Consider the following 21,217-nt stretch of genomic DNA (forward strand, 5'->3'; position numbering starts at 1 on the left):
CAAAGTACATTTTCATATTTCATCTGCTTTCATGGTACTGCAGCTTTCAGCCAGCAAGGACTGTTTTAGCAGATCTGAAGGACAGAAGCTGCACACAGTCATGTTGTTTCTTCATCTCCTTTTTCTCCCAGGAACTTCTGATCCTGGAGCTGGTTTTGAATGAATTTTGACAAAGCAGTTTGGGCGTCTCAGAGACAAATTCTTAAAAGTGAAGTGAAAAGTTCTAACCAGGCAGGGGGCAAAACAAATCAAAACAAAGGTCATTTAGTACCTCTGGATGGAGGAAACATGGGCATGAGCTTGGGGTGGTCATTTTGGGAAACGGAAAAAATGGAAGGCATGCAGAGCAGAGGCTGACATAACACACAGGAGATGCAGAAGGGAGTAACAGCACTGGAGTGAATTTTGGTCTCTCTCGTTTCTCTGCTCACAAAATAATATGTGGTTTTCTACTACCTTATACTGTTTACCTTTAATCTCCAACTAGAATATGGCGCATCCGTTTCTCTACAGAAGAATCTTGCGGTTTTCGTCCCCATGTTCAACAACTGCTCTCCCGGCAAACCTTGAGTCTGTGAAATGTAACGAATCTGAGACAGAAAGAGAAAAAAGGGAAATAACTTATCTCCAATGTTCAAAATCTGATCCAGTTAAAAACTTGTCATTTCATTTAAAAAACGGCAAAATTAACCACCCTCAGAGCACCATGTTTGGACAATTACATCTTACACAGAAGAGAAACCTAACACTGGAATAATGATTGGCAATAATGGAAAATGGAGCTTGTTGTAAGTCGGGATGGAGGGAGTAAGAATTCCAGCAACCAGGGCTGAAGGTGCGAGAGGAGCAAGTGCTGAAGGGCTTTGGGCAATGCTCCGATGCCACACACCTCCACAGAGGGGCTGCTGGTGTGGGCCAGCCCCTGGAAAAGGTAGAGCAGGGAGGGATAAGAGAGAATGGAAGAAAGGAAAAAAAAAAAAAAAAAATCAACAGGAGACAGCAGTGAAAAACACCGAACCAGAAACTGGGAGATGAGAAGATGAATTCAATGGAAGACAGAGGACTTGAGAGCTAGGAGCACCTGAGAGGAGAAAAACTCACTCGCAGTAGAAAGGAAAGGTACACACAAGGCTTCTGCTGAAGAAGTGACAGAACGAAGTAGGATGGAACTAAATGCAATGTTGCCAACTTTTGGAATTTGGCATCCTCCATAAATCCCTACATAGAATCATAGAATCAACTAGGTTGGAAAAGACCTTTAAGATCATCAAATCCAACCGTTACCCCAGCACTGCCAAGTCCACCACTAAACCATGTCACTAAGGGCCTCAGCTACACAGTTTCTGAACACTTCCAGGGATGGTGACTCCACCACTTCCCTGGGCAGCCTGTTCCAATGTCTGATTACCCTTCTGGGGAAGAAATTTTTCCTAATATCCAATCTAAACCTCTCCTGGCACAGCTTGAGGCCATAAAGAGAATCCCACTCTGACCAGCAATGTTTCTGGTTCATTTAGTTGTTCTCTAAGCATATTATAAAGCCTTAGAAATTAGGGCAAAACAGACAATGCATTAATTCAAAAATGTTGCAGTTAAGCACCTGTGCCTGTTTTTAATGAGTATTAAAGCTCAGAAGACGCTGCCATTTCCCACTGAGAAGTACAGCTGTTATTGCTTGTAATCACAAATAATAACTAAGAGCTTCCTTTCAAGAGCTAGCACATTGGTTGCCACGTACCAGAAGGACAGGGAAAAATGCAGCACAAAGCCCTTGCCTGTTTGTTTACCTGGTGACATGCACCACATAGCAGGAGGAAAGGAATTCCCTTGGAAGCCATCTCCTACAACTGCTATACTCATGCACAGTGAGGAAACCCCTGCATCGGACTTCTCTGAAGCAAGTTTTGCAGACCTGCTTAAGCACAATGATGAGCCTGACTAAAGAAAGGTAATACCTGCTGGTGCAGGTTACAGCTCCTCTTTCACCAGGGCTTCTCAAACACGAGGATCAGGCAAGCTGATGAATGAGTTATTAAGTTAGTCCAGCAAACTTGAATGCTACGTCTGTCTTCAACTAGACATCTTTTAAAGCCAGTATTCACTCATTAAGCAAACAGAAAATCTACAGGCATGAAGATTAACCCTCATCCATGCAGTCATTTGCATGAAGTACAGCAGCATCTTGGGAGGTGGTTGCCACTGCTGATAACGCTGTTTACATGCACTGTCTGGCAGTATGTAGAAGTTGAGCCATGCTCGCCCTGGGCCTACGATGGCAAAAAACAAGTGACAGGCATGCACTGTCCTAAGGACCTGGCTTGCTCAAGCTGTGCAAAGATGAGCCAGCCAGCACTACGAAGGTAGACACTGTGCACTGTACTCGACCGCTTTCACCTGCCCGGGCTTTGTGCACGACAAGCTGGCTGCAGTGCTGCAGGGGAAAGAAGGTCCTGTCTTTTCAAATGAGACTCTGTATCACTCTGAAAAAAGATCCTCATAATCATGAGACTGAGCTTTATGCTGTTACTGCTCTCTGCGCAAGAGCCAGAGGCTCACAGCTATGTAAGCCTGTTGGCACAAGTTAATTAACAGTCTGGGCTGCTGCCATTATGACAAATGACAAGTTAATTTGAGCAAAGAATCGGGACACAGGCAGCCTTTTCAACCATTCATACCCCTTCTTCATCACAAGCAACTGAAGACTTGGTCCAAAGCTTTGTTCCCCATCCAGAAGCAGCATCTGCCTACATGTGTGATCATGATCAGAAGACCATGAACTAGACTTACAAGGCCTTCCTCTCCCACAGCAGCATCCCTTTTAACAGCTAGTTACAGCAGTACAGGGATCAAAAGTAGATGTAATCCTGGAAATCACATGTTCTGCACCCCTCCCTTTGTTTTTTTTAACTTGAAAGTCCAGATCTTCTCCTGTGGTTTCTTTCAAAACTAGATGTAAATAAATTTGCCAAGTTCTTCGAAATTTTTGAGACAGTATTACAGATTCCTTCCAAAAATCACTTTTTCCTTAAACAGTATAGTGAATTATATGGTGGTTAGTTGTTTCCTCTTTCATTCTCCATTTTAACAGCAATACCCTGCACAAAGGCCTTCTAAATGCATCAAAGCATCACCCCACAGCTTACTTCCACAAAACACTGAATTATGTGTAAATGAAGTAAACTGAAATATGAAATGTTACCAAAATCAATATATCCACTCACAGTGGTTTTAACAAATTAATTTTTAGAAAAGTAGTCTGATCTGTAAACACAGGGAGCTCACTCACTACATGAGGGTCAGGATTTAAATAACCTAAAGAACATGCTGGGGGAACTGCCCCTGAACTGAATGTTGAACCAAGGATGCAGCAGTTAGTAAAAAGCCAGCACTGTTACACCTGGGACTCCTTCACTGTCAAAGTTCCAAACCAGTTGCGAATATTCAGAATGTTGATTATGCTCACTTCAAATGACCACATTATGCTAGAAAATTAAAGACTTCTCTCTCTTAAGTGTTCTGAATAGAAAGTATTCTACAACTTTCATTACAATGTTCTTTTTTTACATCATGTCACTAATGCCAATGGTGTCAGTACCTGAAAACTCCAACAAAGCAAATGGCACAGCTTCAAGCTTTGCCATTGCATATATACAGTATTGTTACGATGGTTGATTCTTGTTCCTCATAAAGTATAGGCTCTGAAATCTTTGAGCTATGTTGGATTTCCAGAAAGCATCAGAAAGTATTCAGAACACAACTAATCCTGACATACGAACAGGCATTCAAGAGTCAGCCCCTTTGCAAGTAAAAGAGAGATTATAATGCAATGATGGTGGCCACAAGGTTTGGTTTGCAGTGGGAAAATCAGCTCCAATACTACCATCTATTTTGCAAGACAGGGAAAACTAAAACAAAAAAAGGAAAAATTGCAATTTCATTCAGAAAAGCAGCACAATACACAGTTCTATCTAGAAGCAAGATTTATGTTTCTAGGACAATCAATAAAGACTAAACTAAAAGCATTGAACAGACTTGAAGAAATACTATTTCATAGGCAATATTATGAACATTTGAAATCCTGGATGTAATGATCTGAAATTCTTAAGTTGCCGAAAGTGTGCATATGCTTGTGAAATTTATTTTACTACCTGGTCATATTCCAGTGCTCCTGGGTACAGTGGCCATCCAAGAAACAGCTCTGCAATCACACAGCCTAATGACCACATGTCTATGGCTTCACAAAACGGCAATCCCAGTATGATCTCTGGTGCTCTGCAAATTAAACATGGTTACTGAATTTCTTCCTTGGGGAAAAACAGTAATTCAACAATCCAACATGACAAAGAAAAACCCAAAACAAAGAACAAAAAACAACCTCGAAAATTATTCAGAATTATTTGAAAACAAATAAATAAATTCCAAAATTATTTGAAAACACAGGCTAATTATTTGAACAAAGTCATAGCATCAGAAATTGCATTTTTCCTTATCCATGGCAAAACTTTACAGCTCCAAGATGTTCGGGTTTTTTTCCTACAAGTATCAGTTTGCTACATACATGAAATTATTGATATGTCGAAAACCAGCATGTCGCTGATGCAACACTTTCGCCTTTAGTCCAGTATGTCCCAAACAATTTACCCACTCAATGTCATATGCCTGTAACTCCATTCTAAACACAATACATGCATTTATCTCAAAAACCAACCAAACAACAAGATTTACCTGAAAATCCACTTGTACACTTCCCAACTGGACAGTACGCTTAAAGCTTTTTAAAATATCAATTTAATTACATAACTGCAAATCTCTTAATGCACTCAAATCAGTTGAATGTGATCAATTTTTAAATCACATACATGAAAACACTGCACTTGCTAAAGAGATCAGGTCGTATTTTTCACCTGAAATAGATGTGAATTATTTAACCAACAGCATCTGAATTTATTTCTGTACTCAAAAAACAGGAAAAATGGCATTGATACAGCTGCTAAAGGGGCTTTTAACATCTCTCTTCACGTGGAACATAATTCCAGTATTTCACAGATACCCATTTTAATTGCATTTGTGCTTTTTAAACCTTTCCTCCCAGTTCATTCAATCTACTAACAAAAGGGAAAAGAATTAAAATGTATCTGCATGCTAATAGAGAAAGATACCTGGAGACATAAAGCATTATTTCAAGCGTCACACTATGAAGTGATTTACTTTTAAAACAGACTATCTGTTAGCTTAACATGTCACAGAACAGTGGGAAGGTGGCTAAAACCATCACGGTAATTCCCCTTGCAACTGGTGGGAAAAAAATCACCATTTCTCACCCATATAACAGCTTACAATGTTACGCTTCAGCACAAGCTGGTGTGTCACACTGACCTTCCACATACAAAAATGACCTTCCACATACAAAACAATCTCCAACCACAATGAATTCCTACATATTCTCATTTAATCTTCTCCTCTGACATTTACCTTTATCAAAATAGTCTTTAATTCACCAACTTGTACTGGATTGGGAACATATTTTCATGCTACAGTGGGACAGAGAAGCTATTTTGTGGCTATACGGCAGACAAAGAGCTGAAACATCACCATTCCTTTTCACACGGAGTAGCTGGCAGACGCTGCACACAGACATACTCCAAGCTCCAAGGTTGCACGTTCATCGACAGTGATTTGATTACAATAAAATTCTGGGGATCAACCATATGTATTTTTGTGATGTGGGATCAGGATACTGCAGTAACTGTTAGCTAGTTTCATTATCCAAGAAATAAATTTAATATATCTAGATGCCACAAGACTAGAAACAGTAGTAAGCAATGGCTGCCCTCAGCCACCAGCTGGGTAGCAGCCTGTGCACGGTTGTTACAGATGTCTGCTAAAATATGCTTCCTTTTGTTGTATTATGTTACAACCCTGAACAGTTAATGAATATACACACAGCCTATGGATATAGGGGCTTTAACAAATGCTTCTGCTAAAATAAGCTCTTTAAAACCTCTTACATTTATTCAACAGTTAATATGTGCACCCTACAAAAATAGCCGCAGTCAGTCAGTCTGTCGCTCGTCCCTTCTGAGGGATAGGATTGCAAATTAAAGAAGGATAAGGGTAGATATGACCACCAAAAAGAGAACATTTACTGCATTTCAAAATACAGTGATCTGTTAGTTTTTCATGGGTACCAAGTGGTTCTGCAACACCAGTAAAAGCACTTAGAAGTCTAAGGAAAAGGGATGCCTAAAGAGAGGCATGACTGGTGCTCCTCAGTTCCCAGCACCTGATCTACCACACATAAAGAGGGAAAGGAAATAAGTGTGTTCCCTAGCACAAAACAGTTAAACCAGCAGCTTCCCAGAACTGCTGATTTTATGAAAAGTTCTGCTGAATGCACGGGTAATTTCTCAACTCTGTTCCCACTGGAGGTCCTGTAACACATACACAATACAAAAACCCCCCTTACAGATCAAGGAAGTGAGATTAAAAAGACTGAGCAATTTTTACTTCTATTTCTCTTCTGGCAGTATGAAATGTATCTATTGTCTCCCACATGCCACTGTTTTATTTATTGACCACCAGCTTGCCACTCTCTGTATGACTGAAGAGTATATAAATAGCCTTCCTCCCCTCCTGTCTCCCACTCTTCAACACATCTATGTGATCTCTTTCCAAGACCAAAACCTTTAGCCACCACCCATACCAACTTCCACGCTAGAAGCTGAAGGTAATAGTGCTTTTATGAGGAGCACAGAGCTCCTTCCCAAGTGCTACTGCCTACTCCAGAGATGCTGGACACTAGGAATGCTTGCGTATCCTTGGCAGTGCTACCTCTTCATTACAGGTTTAGCAGCAAAATTCTTTCCAAGCAGGCATATAAGCCTTAACAAGCCATTTGAACTTTGCAATTTCAAACACCCTGAATAAGAACTTTAGTACTGGCTCTCCATAAGTTTGGGCTTCTATGAATTTATACAGTTGAAGGTAAATGGAGACATTTCTAATATGAGCATGCAACACCAAATTTATACTCTTCTCACATAAGCCAAACGTTATTACCCCTATTTACCCCTGTTCATTGCAACAATGCCTAATAATTACCTGCTCTGGATACAACACACCATCATCACTATAACAAATACTAATGCAAAGAAATCATCAAAAGGGTAGGATGGTCAAAGTCATCCTATGGATCAAGAGAACTCATGGGAACAAACCCAATTTGCAAGAGTTAAAATCAAAACAGATTACAAACCTGAGAATAACACTTTTGCCCTCCACACTCCCACTACCAGCATAATGTCAGCACATGCTTCATGAATGGAATGACCACATATGGGTAGCGAGATGTCTAATTCTTCCTCTAAAGAAAGGAGGGCTAAGAAACGGATCAGATGCAGTAATAAGTTAATGAGAGATGGTAATGGGCACTCTAATGAGTATTCTCATGTACCATTCATTTTCTTCCACTACCAGTCTTTATCATGAACGTGGAGGAGTGCAAACCTTTTCAAGAGATCTGCAAGAACATAGGAAAGACCATAGGCTAGAGGGGTCCAAATCAAGGTGGCAAGACTCAGAAAAAAACCCACAGGCAAGTACACTTCAGTAATCTGAAGGATGCAGTGGGAATGAACCATGTAAAGGCAAAATCTGTGGATGATGAAGGATATAAACAACAGTTGGCTCTCTAGTACATTTGTGATGGACTTCAGACGGAATTTCAAATATGCAATCAGATCAACACAGTGACAGTAGATCATACATCGTGTATAGTAAACCGTAGTGAAAATAAACATATATTTTTCATTAATTACTCATAAGAATTCGTAAGTTATAAATTAACTAACTTTCCAACAAAAAAACCCAAAAAGCAAAACTCTAGACAACTTTACAGATTACTGACAAAAAGTATCTTACAATTGGGAGCAAAAATAAACAGGACATCAGTATTTATTTTTAAAGGAGAAAGACATACCAAAAATTATTATGTCTTATATAAAACTAATGATATTCCCTCACCTTGAATAGTGTGTGTTCACTTTTGAATTCTGTGTTCAGTTTTGGTCACCCCCATCTGAAAAAGGATACATCAAATAGAAAAGACGCAGAGAAGGACAATATAAATTAAAGACTTGAAGAGACTTGGGTACAAGAAGAAACCCTAGTTAGAAACTATAAAGCTTCAGGAAAGAATGAATGATCAGTAACATTACTCAAATTACATATAAAATAAGGGAAGAGAAGCAGCCACGTGTTCCTAATGCCCTGTTTCACTACAGAAAACCAATGAATCCCCCACCCCTTTTGAGATTAAAGACTGATGTAATTATAAAAGCTGGGGGTTTTAAAGCCAGAATACAATTAGCCTTTGAATCACGGGCAACTGCTGAGGTAAAAAAAAAACAAACCCAACAACAAAAAAGTATTTAAGAATGGATTGACAGAAAAAAAAATATCTACATTAAACAGCAAAGTTGATATCAATGTACAATAAAAGCAGCCATCAACTGTGTAGAGTTCGAAGTAACTTGCATCAGAAAACACTGAAGCACAACCTGCTGCTATAGTAAACTTTCTCCAGCAACAAACCAGCAGAATACATAGACCACTGACCTCGTAACATATGTGTATCTCATTTCCTACATATTAAAATCACTATTGTTGCACAAAAATAAGAGCTACTCAAGCAAATATCTTGATTCAAACTAAAGAGTCTCTACAATCTTCTTCCTGGTCAAAATAACTTTTATTCTTAATGCCATTTTGGTAGAATTACGTCACTAAAATTTATAAAGTCTTTAAAAAAGTCATGTTACAGCTAAGATGTTTGCTTGAGTGATTTTTCAGAAACACTTTCATAGCTGAATTGTCTCTTGCTTTTAAGCCCATTGAGATGTTAGAATACAGACTGGTAGTGCCATGTGTTAATGTACATTTGGTCTTTGAAAAGCAGGTATGGTATGCCGGACAACAAGCTTGACCCATGTCCTTTGAAAGGGCTGTTGATGTAAATCTATAATGCAAAACTGCATTATAGATTTACGTTCAGAAGCCTGGCTTTTCTTGTACAGTTTTCTACTGTTCTTTTAACTCTGCATTAGGTATTGGGAAGTACATAACTAGCAAACTCTGATTTTTTTGGTGGGTTTTTTGGTTGGTTTGTTGTTTTCTTTTAAATTCTAAGAAGATAAGATTTAAACTGAAAGCAAAATGTAAGTGCTCAGAGACAGACTCTGGAAACATTAGTAAAGCTGTATAGAGGCATCTGTGTCTTTGAGGTGGCAGGAAAGAATCAAAACCACTACTCTGCAATTTAGGGCCGTCACCATAGATCACAAAACACAGGGAGAACAAATATGTTCCGGATGGTATGAGAAGTTATCCGCTCATTCATAATTTCATTCCTCCTTTAAAGGAGCCTAGAGCGCTACCAGACTCTCACATGGCAACTGACAGTAAGGACAGGAGGAAAAAAGTCACCGGATCTCCTGCGAACTTCCAGGGCCACAGCATCGCTGCAGTGGTGTCCACAGCACTGAGCAGAAGGAATTCTCATTTCCCGGTAGAAGACACTTCATTTTAGCATAACAAAACATTTCACAGAACTACACAATGTTCAATGGCTAGAAAAGACCTACCTAACATAAGATCCTTCCACTGTTAGGTGTAAGGTACAACTGACATGCAGCTGCCAGTTTAACTTTGAACTGTGATCTGACCTTGAGGAAATAGAATTTTAAAACCTTATCTAGAGAGAGGCCCAAATACGTAACTGCTTACAAAAAGAAGCAATCGCTGCAAAATAAAAAAAAAAAAAAAAAAATATTTAACTAAAACATAGTGCTCACAACTGAAGGCAGGCAAAAAAAAAGACAAGAAATCAAACCAGACAAAACCCAAATAAATCCTAGGTAATTCTGTCAAATAATACCAAATTACAAGCAAACTATCCTAGCACTCTTTCTTAATACTGAAAAAGAAATTTGTTTTGAACAAGTTGTCACAAATTTTAACTTAATACCCTTTCTCTTACCACTTACTAGAAGTACTAAAGATAATAATCTAGTTGTTCCTTTTTTATTTTTTTAGCTGAGAATAATAAAGTGACTTCAATAGACTCTTTTCCATTTATTCTTTATCTCTAGTGAAATGAGATGTTGTTATTAAAACCAGATGATGTTTATACTTCTGCCTTTTCATGATTTTGTTTTTCCTCAGAAAGACTGCAGCTTACTAAGTGATTTATTTATGTACTTGATATACTAAGCAGTTTTTTAATTACTTGAAAATTAAGCAAAGTAGATTCTTCCTTGCCAGATTGCCTGTAGCAGACCCCCACTGTAATGCCCCCTGTCCCTGCCCTCCCTTTAATCCTGACCCAGAAGCTCTCAGTTGGCTCCTCATCCATCTCCTAGTGGAGCTTCATGCACTCTAGCTTCATCTACTGACATGGATGGCAACAACTCCTCTTCATCTCGTGGTGCCCGTCCTTCCTGAAGAACCTTTATCCTTCCATTTTATTTGTTTGTAGCATCCTCATCAAAAATAGCAAGACCTTGTAAGTCAGTTTTGTGTGCAGGCTTCTGGTGCTTTCATGCTGATGATGACACTCCTACATCTGGACTGAGGGTACAATGTCATAGTGGCCCTAAGGAAGCATCCTTAGGTGCATCAGGCTGCTTGCTTCCTTAGGACTACCCAGGGACTCCCACCAGACACAAGACAAGCGAAAGAGGTATCCGTTTCTGATATGACAGATAAGCATGAGGGTCTCATATTTACATGGACTGCCACTTTTGCACAGTTCAGTAAAAATACTAGAGAACACAAGGATATGGATGTTCCATCAAAGATCATGCAAATCATAATAAATTATTTTATATTAACCAGCTATAAAAAACCAAAACCAAAAGAAACAAAAAAACCACATACACAAGACAAAAGGAAAGTCAACCCTGAAGACACAAAAGAAAATTCCTTTCATTCTGCAGCAACACTTGCAAAAACGGGTTTGCTCTCCAACACAGTGCAAAGACTCACCTGCCTGCTGCAGGTCTGCAGCTCAGCCCCAAGAGGCTGAGAAATCACACAACTGGAAATCTTTTTTGAACACACAGCTGTTGCACAGTTCTTGAGGCAAGCATACCGCAAGAGAAAGGAACAAGCCATGCAGACACCTGAGAGGGTAACAACATCTGCCATGTCCTCATCCACTGCAAAAGGTATTTATGGGGTTTTTACCGCTGCTGTATGCCCATTTGGATGATGCCAAGTGGTAGTGTCATAAATTTTGCAACTTAGGCTAAGTTTTTACTGAAAATTACATTGTTTAAGCTACAGAAAGCTCACCAAAAATCAACACAAATATTCCCCAAGAGGCAGAGCAATGTCCTGTTATTCACCCCTCAGGCCTCCAGATCATTCTGTATTTGTATGAACTACTATGTTTATCTTATTTACCTTCTGAATAACGTCCCACATAATACTGGAATAAGACTCTCACTGTCTATTATGGAATCAGACTTGCACAGGCTACCATCCTGACTTGTAGACCGAGGGTTGTTGCCCATAACATAATCCTGCTCTCAAAGAAAGAAATTGTCAGAAGAAACAAAAGAAAGAAAAAAGAACTTGCAAATTTGGAAAAGTGTCAGTATTTTTGTTACAGAAAATTTATGGAGTGATACAGGATTATAAAAAACATTGACAAATCAAGAATCAAACTGACAACAATAAAAAGTCGTTTTATTTTAAAAGACAAGCAAATGACTTGTAGGAGAAATTAACACTTAAAACTTTGTACATACCCCTTTAATAGCTATGCCAGCTGCTAAGTTAGAAAAAATAAATAAAAAATAGAAACACCACAAGAAAGCCATGACAGAAAACCTACCGAGCAGCAACTGAGGCAGGTGGGTTAACATAAATGAAATTAAATCTGTGTTCTCAGGGTTACACTAGTAGAGACATTTTGGTGAATAAGACTATTTTAAAACCCCTCTAGGTTCTAAATCTCCTGCTATATTCATACCCAACAGATACACATTTTATCAGAATATTCCACATAACAATGCAGAAAAACACCCTCAACATCCAACAACCTTAACTTTAATTGGTATGCTGCTGTAGCCCTTTATGATGCACTGGCAAGTGAGCTGACTGACTGTCTTGGGGAGTTCTTCCCGTACAGATTTCTATGATTAGCCCCCTGGTGTAAACAGACACCACAAGAACCAGTCACATCACTACCCAGGGTTTAGTGATCCCGCTAACGTAACCACGGGGAAGTGCTGAAGAGCCTACCTACCCTTTGGGGCACTGTGGAAAGTCATCTGCTAATGTTCTAGCAAAACTAAGAAGTTGCATTAGAAAATGTAAAAAGTTATTTATTTCCCCTCTGCTGAATTAAACCTACGGACTGCTAGCAAGGAAAATTACACGGGTTATTTTCGTAGGTTAGACTGCAAGACTTCAGCTTTCCAGGATGTCCCATCACCTGCTTGCCACTGCACTGCAGAAAGAATCCATATGCAGTGGTCCCTTCATGTGTTTCACCCCAGCCTCGAACCCCACCAGGACCAGACTGTTGGGTTTTTTCATTTTTTGTTTTTCTTAGATACTTTTTCCACTTTGCTTTTCCCCTATTTTTCCTTCCCTGGTATCCCATTTTAATTTACTTGTCCTTTCCTGTGGAAAGGAGAGCCTGTCTATTCTTAGAAGAGTTTCAGATCCTAAAATAAACTGCTTAACTCTGTATCTATTACATCCAGATTGATGTCATGTCAGACCCCGACAACATGCTGCAACAGGAATGCGACTACAGCAAAGTAGCCCAGCATTCCTGCAAGCTCTGCTTTGTAAACATCTTTAAAGTAACATTACATACAAAAACGTAACATGCACTACCCAAACACTAAAACATAGCGTAGGGCTCGGCTTTTCCATTTATTTTTCTCACTATATAAACGTTGATACAATTTTAAAGCCATTTTTGCCCAATATCCAGTACTAAAATCCAGACCTTCTACCACCACACTGAAGAGCAGGAAATGAGGATAACCAGACTACACTGGGATTTCTTTTTAATCAAGCAGAATGTTAATCATTTTGCTGTCAGAGCAAATAAAAGTTAAAAACAGGGAGTGCAGTTTAAAGAAGAAAGATAATAATGGAATCTAGATACTAACTGGATAATAATGGGAGCCTTTCATCTGAGTAAACCCTTTGAGTGCAGTCCAGAACACTAATAATTGCACCAGCTCATTATTTATGGCTAAAAACTTCACTCTGTTCCCAATATAGATGGACACATTATTAAAGGCACACTTGTTGGCAATATTAGCAGAAACAACAAGGATCAAATAGACAGGGATCTTCCTTTCATTTACACATGCTCGTATCGGGCTGTAGTACACTGCCTGTTCAGCTGGGGCTCTTTAGGAAGTTTTGTCTCCAAGAGAAAAAGGAAAGGTAAGCTACCTTCACTGCCTGCTCTTCTCAATGTACAGAGAAAATATCACACTGAACTTCACAAGCCTCTGCAAGACAAGACACTCTGCTGGCAAAGCACGAAGAGCAAAAAATGCTTCCTGAACTTCACAAAATAACAGCAGTAGTTATTTCAAGAACACAACCGTCCTTTTATTTGAACTACTACAAATGCATTAACATAATACCAATAAAGATTATGAAACACTCTCAAATATGTCCTAAACTGAGAATATATATACCACATCACGTCCATAATGCATCTAGGCACTATACTGTGTCAGGGAGTTTCAACTTCCAAATGACTTGCACCAAAACACAAGACCAAAACGTGCCAACTAAAAATTTATTCAAATGCCAACAACTAACGGAAATTGCAAAAATAAAACCATTGGGAAGTCTATTTTGTATGTGATTATAACCTGTGGCCAAACCCTGAACACTGCCCTAAAGACTAATGTATTATGGAGAATCTACACAGTAGGAGTATTTACCGGGAACTCCTGCTCTTTGAAAACGTGGAAGCTGAAGTCCAGTTAACAAACCTCAAAAAAAGGTACTCGTGACTTCCTAGAGGTGCACAGAATTCACACTTGTGTTGTTTCCAGCACACAGGAATTTTTCAAGGAAAAAGTCCTCAAGTCAAAGCATTGCCTTTTCTGGTCCCAGGAACTATCTTGAGATTATGCTGTCATAGGCACAAACTGGTAAGACAAACTTTCAAAGACCAGCCCTGCGTTATGTCACTGCTTTTGAGGAAGGCCCCCAACACTGTCCGTGCTCTGCCTTCACTAACGGAGTTCATATTTCCTTTTGAGTCAAGTTCACTAAGTTTCCTGGGATTTTTCACATTGCATTTTTTCACTTTTAGGAAGAAGTACATCTAAAACCAGAAGAGTAACTTGTGTATGCTGAAATTGGGAGGGGAAACAAACAAATATCTTCTTGAAAGAGATTTTCACTAGTGCTCACTATTGCTCTGTTTCAGCAACATCCCAAATGTGCTACCTGAAAAGAGAACAGTCCCTACACACACACACACAGATGCTTCTATGGGTAGAGGAAATCTCTGCACTTCTTCTCCATACCCATTAAGTTCCTGTAGTTCTTTTCAGTTACTGACATCGCTCACAGGTTATCAGTGAAATAAGAAAGGATCATTCCCACCAGCTGAGTTGGATTTTTGTGTATCATAAATTTCCCCAAAGCCTGCCTGAATGGTTTCCTTGTGATATCTTGATTTTAAGATTGACAGCAGTAAAGAGTCAACTTTTTATTGATTATACATGAATAAGAAATTACATTATCCATTAATAGGGTAGCATAAACTATCACAAGCAGAGCAATATACTTAAAGAAATCCTTGGCAATAATCCCACTGCCAACACAGACCTACATATATTGGTTTAGAATTACCCAGGAAGAACTGCTGTCAACCAGCCTTGAAAAATCTCTATAAACAACATACACGTTAATGATGCTGCTGGGATGCAGGCAGCAAAATTATCCATTATCAAACAATTGCCGAGATGCCAGAATACTTGAAGACTTAGACAGAAATAAACTCTTGAGAATAGCTGGAAACAAGAACAGCACTGGATCTACATCAAGAGACTTAAGAGCCTAGTAACATAGCCTTATGAGGAAAAGAGTCCATTAGAGCATAATGATAAATAAGAATACTTTCATTAGTCATCTCGGAACTAGAAGACAGTGACAAACTCTTTTTTAATTATTATTTTCTGGGCCTGATGCTGCAAGTGCCCTTGAGCAAATCAGCCTGTACTATGATTCAAGATCACAGATTCTTTTGGAAAACATCAGTAACTAAAAATAACCAGCTGGGAAAGACATAAAACCCAGCAAACATCAAAAAAAAAAAAAGAAAATAGAATAAATCCTAAAAGCTGCAGGTTCTGAAAGAAATTTTAATCTGAAGATAAAAACCATTATAGTCTACAAGAAGTATGTCAATGACTTATCAAGTCTTGGTACAGTACTGTGAGTACCTAAAGACAAAAAGCTGCTTTGGTGAAGTACCAAGTAAAGAGGTCTTTACCTACACTTCGAGACCTCAAGAAATTGCCTACTGAAATAAAAGGCAGGATGGTTCTGTTCCAAAACACAGATCATTACATTCTGCTATCATTTTATGTTCTCCAGGGATGGTCAGTGTAACATTACAGTGTTCACTTCAAGGCTTATTAGGCACCATGCAGCAATAAAGTGCACTATGATTACTAAGTTTTTTCCCAGAGGTGGTTACAATTCCATAGAGTAAGAAGTGATAGTATACATTTTTGCAAGTTCTGACCATAACAGTGGAGCACATTCGTGGACCTGCTGCAATAAAACCTGATGTAAACAGGTTCACAGGACTCAAAACTATAGCTGTGAAGGTTTCTCAAAGATGTCAGACCTTTTTCTAAATATTTTTTATTATTTCAAACATGGCAAAACCAGACTCACTATCAAATGCACATCCCTGATTTCAGCTGAAGTTCACATGCAGTTCATACGAACTCTGGCAGATGACTGGTTACCACTCACTTGCTTCCATTATCTTTCCAACATCAAAGCAGCATGGTAAGCTATTAGGAACACCAACTAACCCAACAAGCATCACCAGATTTTATCCACTAAGACCAGGTGCTGAAAACTTACATCTGGAAGGTTTAAGGACTCTATAGCAGCATCTTTCCATAAAGAATGGCATGGCAATCTTAACAAGGCACACTACTACCAGCTCTACCAACTTCAAGACAGCTACTGAAAATAGGCTTTGTTCTACAGAATAAGCACATACCTCACTGAGTTGTGTATTTCTTATCCCCCACTGTGCCAGTATATCCACTGAAATGAGAGACAAGTGAAATCGCAGAGTTTCTTTGTTTCACTGTTCAGCAGAGGAAAAGAAAAAGTATGCTAAAAATCTATGAATTGAAAGACTGAAGTTTCAACAGGAGTTACTGAGGTAAGCCATCATGCATTTAACTGGCTATGTTCTTCCTTCTAGTTGATTCGAACCATTGTGTAACTGTTGAACCGCTGCCCATACCCCAGGAGGGAAAGAGGATGGGATCTCAACTACGTCCAGGTGAAAACAGACCCCTGGGGACACCTAATTTGCAGGCAGGTAAAACAGAGCACTGGCTTCAAACTTCTCCAAATCACCAGTATGTCTCAATACAAACTTGCTATGATTTTAAAAAGTGGTGTATAACCGTCATACCATTTGGTATTTTCTAAATAGTAAATGGGAACAGGCAAGAACTAGCTGACAAAGACAGTGCTTACATGTACTACCACAGCTTTAGATGAGAATGCTCTGAAATAAATCCCGCCCACAGCCACTGCATGTGCCACCACTTTAACACAGAGTTATTGCTGTGTCATAATCATGTCAAAAAAAGAAATCACAAAAATATCGAGGCAATGTTTACAAGTTGCATGATTACTTTAAAGCTAATTATTTAGCTAGAACACATGACTCGTATTTCCCTATGAAAGGCTCTCTACTTAACTGGATTAACACACTATTGATAGCTAAATTCCACTGCCAGAGGCTAGTGTCAAGTCATCATTTCCAGAACAAACCTATAAGCTATTCTCTTTATCCTGTGTGTGACTATTACAACAAGCTCATCATGAATTTGCTCCCAAAGTGCTCTAAAAAAACAAACCAACCCAAAAAAAGCCTGCTGCAAAGAACGTTCAAGACATGCATGACACAGGATTACCTGTTCTAATGAAACTGGACCATACATCAGTCACAGGTTAGAAAGCTAAATACATTTTGCAGCCAACCAAGAAATTAACATCTAATTTTTAATATTGGTGGGATATTTTTAGTTTAAAGAAGATTCATTTTGATGCTGTGAAAAATCGATGATTGCCTAGAACTCAACTCCCAGCCACTTCCCAGGGAAAGCAAATCCAGCTCTGCATTCTCACCAAGCATTTCTCAGGAAAATGTTTGGGTTTACTCTCAAAAGGAACACTCACAGGTATGTACACTCACTTTCTCCACCCACTTCTTAACACACACGTGATATGGAGGAGATGTATTAATACACAGAGAAGCTAGCTAGGAGAGAACAGAAGTGACCTACGTCAAAATAACAGTTCTTGCGCGCGCACACACACACACACACACACTCTCAAGGTGGTGCTGCTGGAAAGCCCACCCTGCCCTGCCCTGCTCCCCTTTGCAGAGCCTTCCCTTGTCCTTCCACTTCTGCAGGAGAGGCAGAGCAAGGAAGAGGGACTCCTGACCCCGCCATTCTCATGCAATCACCAAGAGCCATGTCAATAGCCAGCCAAGACCCCTTGTTTTTTTCTCTCATTCCCGTTTGTAGCTAAAATCAGACAGAAGCAAACTCAAAGTGGAATCATAGCTGGTTCTTACTGTGCTTCACACAACACATTTTAAAGTTAAGTTTAGTAACAGGAACAACAACAACAAAAAACCCCACTGGTTCCAAGCTGGTGAATTTTGAAGTCTAACTTCCTTCCTCCTCTTCCAGCCACACTCCGTTTCCTGATGTTAGTAACGCCAGGTGGGAGACAAAGCACTGGCCTTCCTAATGAAGAGCCCCAAAGGGTCCTTAGGAAGGCAAAGGGGAATAACCAAATAGGCTAAAGTACACTAGGAACACAATCCAAAAAAAACATTTGTGTTAGGGACAGAACAGGCTGATGCGCTCGCTGCAGACAAAGGGCTCCAAAAACAAGTCACAGTTCCCTCATTCCCTACCAGCAAACAGCACTCTCTTACTGTACTCGAACAGAGCTGCTTGGAAAATTTCATGACACAATTTACCTTGTTTTCCTGGGCTCTTGCCTGGCTCAGCAACAAAGGCAGCCAACGATCACAGTTCAAAGCACTGGTCACTCATGCAATAAAATTGCCTGTTGCACCACAGAGCAGCTCCTCATCAGGACCTCTTTATACAACAAATACAAAATCTATTTCATAAAGGAGAACTGCACTGTGGAGCTCCACTGCTGGATTTGGCCATGCCAAAAGTATATGCCTTAACAAAAAACTGCCTCTAATGTGCTACACTAAAGGTCCAACCTACAGAAGCTAAAGAGACAGCAGGTAGGAGAACATATTAGGAACTATCAATATAAATGTACTTCTTTGCTCGTTTGTCTTTTCTTAGGCTTTTGCTGTCAGTCACTGGACACTGACTGGATCTTTGATCATTCACAGCTGGTTTTACACTCTTCACAAGGTTATTAAATGCTTACACCTGTATTCTGCAGGCCTCTGCCTCATCCTGCCTTTTACAGAACAGGTTATGTTTGATACAGGAGAAATAATGAGATTAAGCAAAGGAAGAATTCCCTTTTACAAAGGAAAGGATATTGTCCTGACATTTAAGCCTATCTGAAATACATTTGTTGTTTCACAGGAATATGTATTTAATAAGTTTTGTATAAAATGTATAAAAAACCATTACCCTAAGCATGCATTTGTTCCTTGTGCAAATTCCACAAATCGGGTTTCAAAGCATGACAAAAAGTTTTCATGTTTTTCTTAGGTAAGCCACATGTGGGCCTAATGAAGGAAAAAAGACTGTGGTTAATGGAAAAAAAAAAAATTAATTTGACTATAAATGAAATATACAAAAATTAAAGCATTTTCTTTAAAATCCAGTTTAAATTAAAATTTGAGTTTCACAAAGAATACAAAGAGATTGTATTTAACCACATCACAGATTAATACCCAGGGAAATGGGTATTAATCCCTTTCAGCTACCAGCTCTCTAGTAACATAAACAGTCCATTCAAAGAAAAAAGGCTGTAAATAGAGTAACTGACAACAGATTTAGGACGAAGATGACAAAAAAGGTATTTTGACTCACAAAAGAAAACACTTTTAATTGCACATTGCTTTTAGCGACTCCCTTTGCATTCCTACCTCTTTTGTACACTAAGAATTCTCCCATGCCACGTCGCCTTGAGCCAGCGAGCAGCGTGGGATGGGTGCAGTTGCGTAAGACGTTATTAAGACAGCAAAGCTGGCTACTTAACTGAAGATACTTAAATACTCTAAATAATTACACTGATTAGCCAGTGACTCTCAGAGCAGAGCGCTGCAACCTACCTGCAGTGTAGTAGGAGCTGCTCAAACACACCACCCTCCTCATGTGCATTCCACGTCAGGTATCTATGCCCCAAGGGCTGGCAGTGGGACCTGCACCTTGTGTGTTCGCCATGTTCACCACTTACCACTATTCCTGACACACCCACAGGCTTCCAAGTGATGGAAACATTCCCCAAACACAGAAGTAATACGGTATATTGATAAGGTAAATATGTCCCCCCAAAAATAATTAATTTACAGGCATGAAATACTCTTCCTTCGGAGCGGAACAGCAGGAACTTGAACTCCTAAGGATATCTACCAGTACCAATACCCTAAAGAGGCATCTGCTCAAGATGCTGCAGTTAAAGGGCAGTGCCTAGTGGAAATACATGAAGAATCCCACGTGACACCCTTCAGGTGTCAAGCACTGCAGTATATTTTAGAACAACCTGCACTAATTTTAATTTTTCAGATACTTTCTCATAGGCTCAGACCTACAGAAGTTTGGCACAAAATAATATATATCTATATATATACACACACACCCCCCCCTTTCTTTTTTTACTTGCTAATATACACTAGCCTGTGTACTGCCGTTCATTTCTGCTTTCACCTCAACCCTGCAAGACGGTTGTTTGACAAAACATTAGATTTGTCTGACAAGAGAGAGTTCTTTCTGAAGGCACAGCCCCAGAAAACACTCTGGTAAGGCAAAAATGCTTGAAAATATCTTTCTAAATTTCTGAAGCAAAGGTGAAATCAAAGCACAGCAGCAAGGGGAAACAAGCTGTGGCATCTGATTTTATGCACACTAAAGAAACATGAGCAATGCAATTCATGAACAACCAAGACTGAGGGATGCAGGCATGTAATGCATGGTGGAAGGTGTGCAAATAATACACACCGCCATATAGAGCAGCCTTTCACATCATTTAAGCAGCTAGAAACGAACACACTAGCTTTCTAAAAGGTACATGTGTCATTACTCCCACTGGCATGCAGCAGCCCCACTGCTGCAGAAGGGCACTGGGAGCAGCTGGGGGTCCAGCCCCACACAGCAGCTCCTCCACTGCTTCCTCCTCCTCCCGCTCCAGCATTGCACCAGTTCCTGTTCACTTCTGTGAGAAGCACAGGGACTTGGCTCTTGAGGAGCCACCCTGAAGATGCCCAATGAGCTATCCTATGGCACATGTTGGAGCATCTGAACTGCAGGAACACTGCCCCTTCCCAGCACTTGCCCCACAGTGACTCAAGATGCCTTCCCCGAAGCGTCAGCCTGGCACCCACCATTGGAAATGTCTGGAAATCCAACACAAGCACCACGCACAAACTAGGGAATTACAGGTCTCCCGAGCCAGGAGGGGGAACAGCGCTAATTAAAGTAATTAACTTCTAGTAGAAGTTTAATTCTGTCCATAAAGGAAGTGCTGAGGTTACTGTTCTGCATTTGGTATTCCTAACTCATATAACGCTTTCTTCGGTGAAATGGTTAAAGTTGATACAGGTTATTTATCCCGGGGGAATATGACCTATATACACTGGTTAAGTAAATAATTTAAAGGGTATGACACCAGCATTATTCCATACAAGCCTGCAAGAGTCAGCCAGTGGTCTCACGTAAGCCCGATC

General features: G+C 39.7%; 1 protein-coding gene across 4 annotated transcripts in view; it reads right to left on the reverse strand.

The window, feature by feature from the left end:
- The window catches only part of HIPK3 (homeodomain interacting protein kinase 3), a 104,112-nt gene that overhangs the window by 18,004 nt on the left and 64,891 nt on the right, over nt 1–21,217 (reverse strand). For all 4 annotated transcript variants that reach the window (XM_030484984.1, XM_030484983.1, XM_030484981.1 and 1 more), the window contains exons 3-4: nt 4,149–4,272; nt 471–590 (exon numbers count right to left, since the gene is read on the reverse strand). In XM_030484984.1, coding sequence (XP_030340844.1) covers nt 471–590; nt 4,149–4,272 — 244 coding nt within the window. The remainder of the gene's footprint in view (nt 1–470; nt 591–4,148; nt 4,273–21,217) is intronic.

This window comes from Strigops habroptila, chromosome 4 (assembly GCF_004027225.2).
Source record: "Strigops habroptila isolate Jane chromosome 4, bStrHab1.2.pri, whole genome shotgun sequence".
In the NCBI taxonomy this organism is placed as follows: domain Eukaryota; kingdom Metazoa; phylum Chordata; class Aves; order Psittaciformes; family Psittacidae; genus Strigops; species Strigops habroptila.